We start from the raw sequence: 9,558 nt of genomic DNA, 5'->3' as shown, positions 1-9,558 counted from the left end.
TATATTAGTACTACAGTATTATTCATGATAAATTAACATATATTCAGTGCCACAAATGATAATATGTGATACTAAGGGCATACTTCGTATTTTACTCAAAAAAAGAGTGGAAAACAGAGTAAATATGAAGTGAAGATGGAGATGTTTTTTTATTTTTAATTTGCTATTTTATTTAAAAAAAATCTCATCTAGATATTACAAAAAATTGGTCTATTCAGATTACATTAACAGAAATTACTGCTGCAGAAAATTTGGTCCGCGAAAATAGGTTTCACGTTTGTCCCCATAGATAATATTAGTCGACAATACATTGGAAAATGGAACCATTTATGGCTATTTACACCCAAAAAAACATGTATGACTATTTTACAATAGAATTCTCGAACAACATTTCTAACCATTCTAATGGGTATGAACTTCCTCCACTTTTTTTTTTATGGAAATTTGCCAAAAATGACTAAAAACTTGATTTTAAATGCAAAAATATACTCGAAATTCAATCAAATGCAAACGTAAATCAAAAGACTAGTAAAATTACAATTAGCCCCTTATGACCAAACAAAAAACATGTATTAATTTTTACTATTATAACTCTCCGCGTGGGAAGACTTCCGTGAAAGTCTTCTCATACATTAGCTCTTAAAAAATAATTTAAATTTTATATAAAAAATATTTATATGAGAAAAAAATAGAAATCATGTAATTATAAACATTTGTAAATGATATAATTTAAGATATATCAAAAATGAATTGTTTTTAACATAAATGAGTGAATGTAGATTGATTCATGATATTATCTGGTTTAGAGTTTGGAAACATATGTTATAGTATTGTTTGTATTTTTAGAGTTAGATCTTGAAATCCTAACTTTCAGAAAAATAAATAAATTTGACCTATATGTGTTTAGTTTTGTGTATATTAAACACTTTATAAGTTGGTTTTAAGTTAAATGAAGTGTTTTTACTATTTAGTTAGTTATTTGATTTTATGGTTTCTAAAACTATTTTCGAAGTCTTCCAAGAAGTCTTCTAACATATAATGCAATAGAAGACTTTATAAAAGACTTCATACATGCGAAGTCTTCCAAGAATTTAGGTTTCTCACCTAATAATTAATTTAAGAAATTAGTTTTACCGCCTAATGCAAAGTCTTCCAAGAAATCTTTCAAGAATGTCTTCTACGAAAGTCTTCCAGAAAATCTTTCAAGGATGTCTTCCACGAAAGTCTTCTCATGTATTAAATTTTAAAAATAATTTATAAAATTATAAAAAAATATGTTGATGGAGAAAATTGAAATCAAATAATTTTAAATATTTTTAAATAATATAAATTTAGATTTACTAAAATTGAATCACAGATGAATGGATGGATGTAAGTTGCAAGTCACGAATGTATGATTTTTTTAGCTGTGGACTATGTGGTGCTAGGAAACGTTGTAGTTGGAATTAGTCTTTTGGGGTTTGGACTTTTGGACTCGATTTTCTAACTATTGAATCTATGAATTTCGGTTGCAAGTTCACGGTTTGGTTCCACTAATATTATGTTACAAGGAAAGCCTGTATGCTCACGTTATACTCTTATATATTTGTCTATTAGACATGACCATATTTTGTCTGATTTGTTGCTTGTAGTGTTTTTTTTTTTGGGATTCTAGTGGGCTATTTTGTGCAGCTGCTTCAGAATGTTCGATCTCACCTCTTTTTACTTTCCCTTATTCACCTGAGGTATGGTATGTAATTCGTTTTTCTTTCACCCTGCTATCTCTCCTCCACTCTTGTTTGGAAAAGTAGAAACCAGTTTCTTCTAAAACTAATTCTTCAAGACTGCAAATTGAGTATCATTTGACAAAATCTATAAATATATCAAAGGTTTGAACAGAAGAGTGGAAAGTGTTACGTATTGTCAAGTGAGACTTGACTCAAAACGACAAAACTAGTGTTCTAATGAAACAAGACATAACAAATACAGAGAAATGAATTCAAAGACAAAAGTCACTCTTGATCCAATCCAGAAATCATGTTCCAGAATCTACGTTGATGTTTGCTATTGGTCAGATCTTGGATAGTTCTAAGAAAAGCCTCTTACCAATGCAATCGAAGAGCTTCAAGATCCTGCATGTTTAGTCTTTGCGTTAGCGTTTTGTTTTGGTCCTGCCAATGATTTTAAAAGCATGTCAGTGACTTACAAACAATGTCTTGTTTTGTTGTTTCAGGCGAAGCTGGGGTTAATGATCTCTGGTTTCTCCGACTCTGAACCATCATCATCATCATCATCATCATCATCATCATCATCTTCCTTCAAGCTCTCCTCTGATTTCACTGCAGCTACTTCACGTGCAACCGCGAGCTCCTTCTCAAGCTCCTCTTGCTTTTCCTGCAGTCCTGACATGCTCAAAGCATCTGCAATCTTCTGCTTGATCTGCTGCTCAAGAGTCTCTATCTTCTGACTCACTTTAGTATCACCTGGCGTCTGACTCGCCTTTGCGTTCTCCACTTTCAGCAACTCAACCATGCTCTTGATCTCTGGTGCCCTCACCACCTCCTCAATCTTCTCACTGATCTCTCGGTTCAGCTTTTCAACTTTCTCTTGAATGTTTTCGCTCGGAACAAAGATCTGCTCAGCCACATTCGGTTTCACAGCCTCAAGCTCTAGGCCCATTGACTTCAACACACCAGCCATCTCAGCTTCCACCTCCCCTTTCGTCTTCAAAACTTTTTCCTTCAGCTCATCACTCAGCTCTTCAAAAGATGATGCTCCTGAGCTTGCCACCTCGGCTTTGATCGCCTCAACCTTCTCTCTAACTTCAGGACGGTCCACAGCTTCTTGAAACCGCTTATTGATCTCATTCTTCACTGAAGCAGCTTCTGAAGCTGCCTTGGCTCTTGAAAAGTCTCTCAACATGTCCAGCTTAGATTTGAGGCTCTCGTAGTTAGGTGCTTCACTCAAACGTGTGTTGAACTCTTCTTTAAGCTTCTCAATCTTCTCAATCAGAATAGGGTGGACAAGATGCTCCTCTTCACTGGCCTTTGAGAACTCTCCGCGCATTGCTGTTAGTCTCTCCTCCAAACCCATTGCTCTTGCAGCTTCAGTGTACTCATCATCGATCTCTGATTTAAGTTTCTTAATCATCTCGTTAAGAACTTCACTTGAAGGCTGGTCCTCTGAAGAAGAGGTCTCCTTCGCTTTCAGTATCTGCTCCTTTAGCTTCTCGACCTCGCCCTCCAGCTTCCGGCTATTGGAGACCACAGCATCTCTCCTCTTCATGTTGACTTTAATCTCTGGCTCTACTGGTGCATTCTCAATGAACACTCCAATCTTTCTGTACTTAGCCATCCTGTGCTTCAGCAGCTCCTCCCCACTCATTTTTCCAAACTCCTGAAAAAAAAAAAAAAAAATCAGAACATTCTTTGATCCACACCCAGCTTTGAGGCAAGTAGCTATCCATACATTCATGTTTTCATTGATAGCAATCTTTATCTGCTGCGACGTCCATGAAGGATCAGCATGAGCACCACCAAGAGGTTCCTGTACAACATGTAAGAGAGAGTAACTCATCAAACCAAAGCAACAAAAGAGGCTAAAACAAATAGACTAGAGGTAGAGAAAGTTACAGGTATGATTCCATCGGCTACATTAAGCTTAACCAACTCCCTGGAGGTAATTCTAAGCTTTTCAGCAGCCTGCGTACAAGAGTTTCAATCAACTCTAACAACATCAGATATTTACACAATCACTTAGCAGAACAGTGTACATACCTCAGGAGCAGCCTTGGAACTATTCCACAAGATCGCTGCACATGCCTCTGGACTGTGAAAGCATAACAACACACAGAATAAACCAACCTGTAAGAATATTCTTACATTGGAGGAAAGTACTTACCTGGCAACGTAGAAAACAGCGTTTTCAAGCATCAGCATTTTATTAGCACAGCCAATAGCCAAGGCACCTCCAGAACCACCTTCTCCAATGACAATAGAAAGAATCGGCACTTTCAAACCGAACATTGTCCTCAGATTGTTGGCAATCGCTTCACCCTATTATACACATAACAGACAAAAAAAAATGCTGTGATGAAGACAAACCAGTACGCTTCAAACATAAAAGACAGTTCATGTACCTGTCCGAGTTCCTCAGATTTAAGATCTGCATAGGCTCCAGGAGTGTCTATGAACGTCACAATGGGGAAACCATGATGGTCTGCATAATACATCATCCGTAACGCCTTCCTGTAACTGTTGTTGGCATTACAGAAGATTTAATGAGAGTGTTGTTAACTATTTAACAACAAACCATGAACTTCTAAAAGACAAACATACCCATGAGGAGTAGGCATCCCAAAGTTACGCATTATATTCTCTTTGGTGTTTCTTCCTTTCTGGTGACCAATGAACATATAACGTTTCCCATCAATGGTTCCAATACCAGTCACAATGGCTGGATCATCATAACCCGCTCGGTCTCCATGAAGCTCCATAAACTGAAAAACAAAAAACAAAAGTTTATCTCCAATGTATGACAAAAAAAGTAATGAGAGAGCAGACCTTGTCAGTGATGTTATGTATATGATCAAGGAAAGTAGGACGGTTGGGATGTCGTGCAATGTTCACGCGCTGTATCGGTGTGAGATGCGTGTAAAGATCCTTCAGCGCCTGTCTATACTTGGTTTCCAAAGTGATGATCTGATCAGTGAAGTCCAAACCAGTTTCAGCCGCCATCTTCCTCACCTGCATCCACCACCAAAAGGACCAATGTTAAAAAGAGAAATTGGCTTCTGACAATAGAGTTAGTAGTATTAGTTCTTCTTACATCGACAATCTTCTTCTCGAGCTCAACGAGTGGCTTCTCGAAATCAAGAGTGACGGGCTTTTGAGTGTCCCCCAAGGGTTTGAAAGTGGAGAGGTAAGACAAGACTCCTCCTTTGACGTTCGGGTCGGGGTTGGAAGGCCAGGGGTGATCGAACTTTTTGCCTTTCTTGAGGCGAGCTGTCACGTACAGGTTGTTTCTTTTGGTGGATGCAACCATTGCTCTCCCAAGGGTTCTCAGTGAGACACCATTGGTCGAACTACGCAGGTGGTCCGAAGCAGAAGCAGAAGCAGAAGCTCCACACAATGCTATGGATGAATGAGACATTGAAGCCATTCCTTTACCTCAAAAATAAAAAAGAACAGATCAACTGAACAAATCCGACAAGGACAGAAACCAAAAAGGACAAATTGAGTGAGTAAAGCTGCTGACTTTGAAAAGCGTGATTCATGATTTAATCCAAACATGGGTAGATTCGTTTCACTGCTCCCACAACCAAATCTTAATACCAAAGGTCTCAACAAGAGAACTCACCTCAAAGAAAGAAGATAATGCCAGAGAGAGAGAGAGAGAGAGATCCAAAGATGAAGACGGTGGAGGATCAGAAGGAAAGTAGTGAGAGCATCGAAGAGATCGTCGTCGATTAGAAAAATGAGAAAACAAGTGAGTGTGTGTACGCGAGAGCGCGTGGATATTGTGTGGAAGTGTTTCGATAATTCTTAGGCAGAAGAGAAGTACAAATACACAGCTTAGTTCAGATGCTTGCCAATTGCCAGAGTTTTTCCGGTTGGTCGTTAAACCATAAAAAAGAGTGACTTTTGGCACGTGTGGCTTCGTCCGTGTGAGATTGTAATATATTATTTATATAAATATAAAAAAGAGGAAAAAAAAGCTCCGTTGCCGGGATTCGAACCCGGGTCTCTCGGGTGAGAGCCGAGTATCCTGACCAGCTAGACTACAACGGATAGTTGTTTCTTAACGAGAAATGCAAGTTGTAGACGTAAATACTTCCATGGCTATAGTCTTTGGTCACCCTCTTCTGGTTTCAGACAGTCTCTTATCCTCTGTCCGTAGAGATTATTATATCCATGGAGGAGCTAAAACCTTCGAACAGTAAACTTCACTTCTCTGCATCCGTTTTGTTAATCTGTTATCGTTTAATCCGAGCATCAATGTTGTACTCTTTGAGCAGATAACATTCTTCTTGAGCAGCTGAGACATGGGCTCGCTCGGTTCGAGCTTGTTTCATCCCCTACTCCTTCAATCTCCTCTGCTTCCTTCTTACAGGGAAATAGCTATGCCTTCTTCGCAAGAATCGGTTCCTCCATGTGAGTTTTTTTGTTTTTTTTTTTTGATTCAAAACGAGGGTAATCTGTGAGTTTTTTGAGCACTAGTGTTGTTCTCTATGCTCAATCTCCAGGAATGGGTCTCCGGCAGCGAAGAAGGTTGAGCAGTACGCTGTGGATAGAGTTACTGGGGATGGTCGCTGTCTCTTTAGAGCTTTGGTATTTTTGTACCCTTTTTTATTTGCTATGTGGACATAACTCGTGGATTGTTTATTGTTGAGTTTTCTGAAGAAACTGTTTAATGGTAGGTGAAAGGAATGGCCTTTAACAAGGGTCTTACCATCAATCCCCGGAGAGAGAGAGATGATGCAGGTCACTCTTCATTACCCTTCTTTACTCCCCCATGTTCTGGTGTTTTATTGTGTGTTTCTGTAAACTTAAAGATCGAAAATGGAGTTATTTTTCAATATCTGTTGGCCTTATGGTTCTCTAGGTTCATTTATTGATAAGTAGCTTAGAAATCAAGAGGTTGATGATGCTGAGTTAAGCTTGTTGGCTCGATCTCATCACACCCTTGTTTACTCACCATCTTTTAATGTTTTATTCTGTGTTTCTGATAACTAAGACATAAAAAAAAAATGTAGTTTTTTACAAGTATGTTGGCCTTAGGGTTTTCTTGGAAACTCGAAATCAAAAGGTTGATGTTGAGTTAAGCTTGCTGAGTTTGTCCGGTTTTTTCAAGTATGTTGCCCTTGTGGCTTTGTTGGAACACTGCTAAAATGTTTTGTGGATTCTTTGGTTTATTGACTGATTAGTAATTGAGAAACCTTATCCATTTTAATATTGATCATCATGTTTTTCTGTGTGGCAAACAACAACAACAAAAAAACTTGCATTACGTGCACAGATGAACTACGAATGGCTGTGAAAGAGGTTATATGCAATGACCCCAAGGAAAGGGAGAAGTACAAAGAAGCTTTAATAGCTATTACAGTGGATGAGTCTCTGAAACGGTGAGTCACAACAATTCATTTCTGCTTCCCTCATTTTGTCAGAGCTAAATGACGTTTTGCTTCAGGTATTGTCAGCGGATTGGAAGACATGATTTCTGGGGAGGAGAGTCTGAGTTGCTAGTGAGTAGTAGCTTCTCTGCATTGTAAACCTCAAAATGTTCCTTATCAATTTTCAAAGCCACGGTGTTTTTGCTTTTAACAGGTTCTTTCCAAGCTATGTAAACAGCCCATCATCGTCTACATACCAGAGCATGAGGTATCTTGAGTAGAATCCTTGTTTCTTTTGTTCTAGTAAAACAACCAGGTCTCAGTTTGTATTCCGATCTTGATTTGCAGCATAGGAGAGGAGGAGGAGGAGGGTATGGGTCGGGTTTTATACCGATTGCAGAGTATGGAGCCGAGTTTAGAGGAGGCTGGGGAAAAGGGAACAACAAGAAGAATGTTGTTAGGCTTCTTTACAGTGGTAGAAACCATTATGATCTGCTTCGCTAGACCCTCTAAGTGATTGGAGTTTTGTACTTCTGTTGGAATCAATTTGTTTAAAACTTGTAATGGAAAAATAAAAACATGAATATGTACTTCTCCCTTCTCTACTAGAGGTGGGTTGAATTTGGATTCGGTTTGGTTTGACTTCTTTGGATCCAGCCAAACTCAACCGAACTACATTTGGTTTTGTTTGCGTTTGGGTTTGGTTAGAGAATGATATAGTTTAGTTCAGTTCAAAATTGTCTCTTTTCGATTAGAAGTTTTAGGTGAGATATTCACTTTAGAAATTCAAATGAATTTGAAAGAATCGAAGTTTACATTGAATTATTTTTGTTATAATTGATGTATTATGTATTTCATCAATTCTTGTAAAATTTTATTTTATTGGATTATGTATTTAAAATCATTCTATTAAAATACTTTAGGTGGTGTTATTATTTAATAATGTAGTTTAATAGAGTTTAAAAATTTAAACACAATCCACAGTTATTCGAATGATGATAATAAATATTATTTTAAAATCTAGTGTTATTTAATGATAGATTTAAATCCTGCTTTTAAAATTTAGTATTATTCAACTTTTAAGGATTTTAATATTCTTTGTATTTTGGATTGATTTTAAATTTTTTTTATGGAATCTCATGAATAAATGATTAAACTCAAAATTCAATGCATACTGTAGAGATTTTAGAATCCATCAAATTAAACTATAATAAATTTTTAAAATTTGATAGATTACAAAACATTAATAATTTATTGTAAATCGTTAATTGAATAACACCCCTTTAAATTCATGTGTTATCTAGTTCACTAATTTTCTAATTCTATTAAATATTTGTGTTATTCAAATTTTGGTGGATTTCATAGTAATTGTATTTGGAAAAAAAATTAATAGAAATATATTATAAATGTAAATAAACAATTCTTAAGATTCAAATTGCAAATTGAAATTTGAAAACAAAACATAGACAAGAATACCAGTAGTATTGTCGAAGATTTACGATTGACTAACCGGTTTAAAGCTAAGATCTGGAATCAAAGGATGATATATCGTCAAATAGAGACAGAGGTGTATCAGAGTGATCAAAAGATTGAAAGATAATTTGTAGGTTACATACGTCGACGCCGAATAAAAATTAGATATCAGAGAGATTAGATCTAATATGATAGATTTAGAAATGTAATGTTTGTTATCAATTTAAAAATATATTATTGTTTTGATGAACAAACTTTTTTATATTCTGTATAATTTTATATTTACATCTTTATATAGTGATATGTTAATGATTATGGTTTTTATTACTTTCGTGAGTAAAATTTTTGTTCCTTCTTTGTGCATTTTATATAAAGATTCAAGAAGTTCATGAAATTTAAAATAATTGGTTTCTATCAAATTAAAGTATATTCCTTTAAAATCTAAAATGAAAGAATTAAAAAAATACATTAAAATCTTCATCAAAATATTTAAAATACTTTAAAATTTATTATTTATGTTTTTGATTGAATTCTTTCAAGATCAGTTAAATTCTTTCGAAATCAATTAAATTTTTGAATCTAATATCACATCCTTATGCATCTGAATTGATTAGTCTGGTTGTTGAACTTTAGTTCAGATTTTCTTTAAGTAAATTAAAAGTTTTAACCGGGCCTCGTAGTCTGGTGGTAAAGGAACCTCGGCTGATGTGCCCGCCACCCGACTTCGAGCCCCGGCCACGGGGGGTATTTACATGGGCTGTCTCCCGCCCTCCAGACCACTTCGCGTAACCAGGGGCCCTTAAGTGGACGCTTAAAAATCCTGTAATGGCTTGGGCTTCGGCCCGGTGGGCTAGTCGATCACGCAAAGTGGTCGGATACTGGATTAAAAAAAAAAAAAAAAAAAATTAAAAGTTTGAAAATTTTCATTTGAATTGTAGTAGTTGAATTTGGTTGAAGATTTGGATAACTTCAGTTAATTTTGGTTAGTTGATATA

General features: G+C 36.2%; 2 protein-coding genes and 1 non-coding gene across 4 annotated transcripts; 1 reads left to right on the top strand and 2 right to left on the bottom strand.

Annotated features, from left to right (window-relative positions):
* Nucleotides 1–1,833: 1,833 nt before the first annotated feature.
* Nucleotides 1,834–5,572, bottom strand: LOC106335287 (acetyl-coenzyme A carboxylase carboxyl transferase subunit alpha, chloroplastic). 2 transcript variants are annotated; one of them, XM_013773766.1, is made up of 11 exons: nucleotides 5,338–5,572; nucleotides 4,807–5,147; nucleotides 4,542–4,724; nucleotides 4,317–4,477; nucleotides 4,118–4,232; nucleotides 3,880–4,034; nucleotides 3,756–3,807; nucleotides 3,612–3,680; nucleotides 3,448–3,525; nucleotides 2,186–3,375; nucleotides 1,834–2,111 (listed from the first exon to the last, which is right to left on the bottom strand). In XM_013773766.1, exons 2-10 carry the CDS (start codon nucleotides 5,137–5,139, stop codon nucleotides 2,209–2,211), a joined length of 2,313 nt encoding a protein of 770 aa, XP_013629220.1. In that variant the 5' UTR covers nucleotides 5,140–5,147; nucleotides 5,338–5,572; the 3' UTR covers nucleotides 1,834–2,111; nucleotides 2,186–2,208. The 2 variants fall into 2 exon arrangements, with proteins under 2 accessions (XP_013629220.1, XP_013629221.1); XM_013773767.1 differs by having other exon boundaries at nucleotides 4,807–5,141.
* A 123-nt stretch (nucleotides 5,573–5,695) lies between these two features.
* TRNAE-CUC lies at nucleotides 5,696–5,768 on the bottom strand. The gene has a single exon. It is a non-coding gene; the product is annotated as a tRNA-Glu (tRNA).
* A 40-nt stretch (nucleotides 5,769–5,808) lies between these two features.
* LOC106331971 (OTU domain-containing protein At3g57810) lies at nucleotides 5,809–7,775 on the top strand. The gene is made up of 8 exons (XM_013770414.1): nucleotides 5,809–5,916; nucleotides 5,996–6,131; nucleotides 6,224–6,308; nucleotides 6,398–6,461; nucleotides 6,997–7,102; nucleotides 7,168–7,222; nucleotides 7,305–7,358; nucleotides 7,439–7,775. Exons 1-8 carry the CDS (start codon nucleotides 5,892–5,894, stop codon nucleotides 7,592–7,594), a joined length of 681 nt encoding a protein of 226 aa, XP_013625868.1. The 5' UTR covers nucleotides 5,809–5,891; the 3' UTR covers nucleotides 7,595–7,775.
* Nucleotides 7,776–9,558: the final 1,783 nt, after the last annotated feature.

Source organism: Brassica oleracea, chromosome C3 (genome assembly GCF_000695525.1).
Source record: "Brassica oleracea var. oleracea cultivar TO1000 chromosome C3, BOL, whole genome shotgun sequence".
Taxonomy (NCBI): domain Eukaryota; kingdom Viridiplantae; phylum Streptophyta; class Magnoliopsida; order Brassicales; family Brassicaceae; genus Brassica; species Brassica oleracea.
The sequence above is the reverse complement of the archived record's forward strand: the minus strand, read 5'-3'. Positions and strand labels throughout refer to the sequence as shown.

Excerpts from the sequence above, each read along its gene's own strand:
- LOC106335287 (XM_013773766.1), bottom strand. The coding sequence starts at position 5,139 with ATGGCTTCAATGTCTCATTCATCCATAGCATTGTGTGGAGCTTCTGCT. Across the intron at positions 4,035-4,117 it reads AATCTGAGGAACTCGGACAG|GGTGAAGCGATTGCCAACAA; the intron begins GTACATGAACTG and ends TGTGTATAATAG. Across the intron at positions 3,526-3,611 it reads TAGCCGATGGAATCATACCT|GAACCTCTTGGTGGTGCTCA; the intron begins GTAACTTTCTCT and ends CATGTTGTACAG.
- LOC106331971 (XM_013770414.1), top strand. The coding sequence starts at position 5,892 with ATGGAGGAGCTAAAACCTTCGAACA. Across the intron at positions 7,223-7,304 it reads GAGGAGAGTCTGAGTTGCTA|GTTCTTTCCAAGCTATGTAA; the intron begins GTGAGTAGTAGC and ends TGCTTTTAACAG. Across the intron at positions 7,359-7,438 it reads TCTACATACCAGAGCATGAG|CATAGGAGAGGAGGAGGAGG; the intron begins GTATCTTGAGTA and ends CTTGATTTGCAG.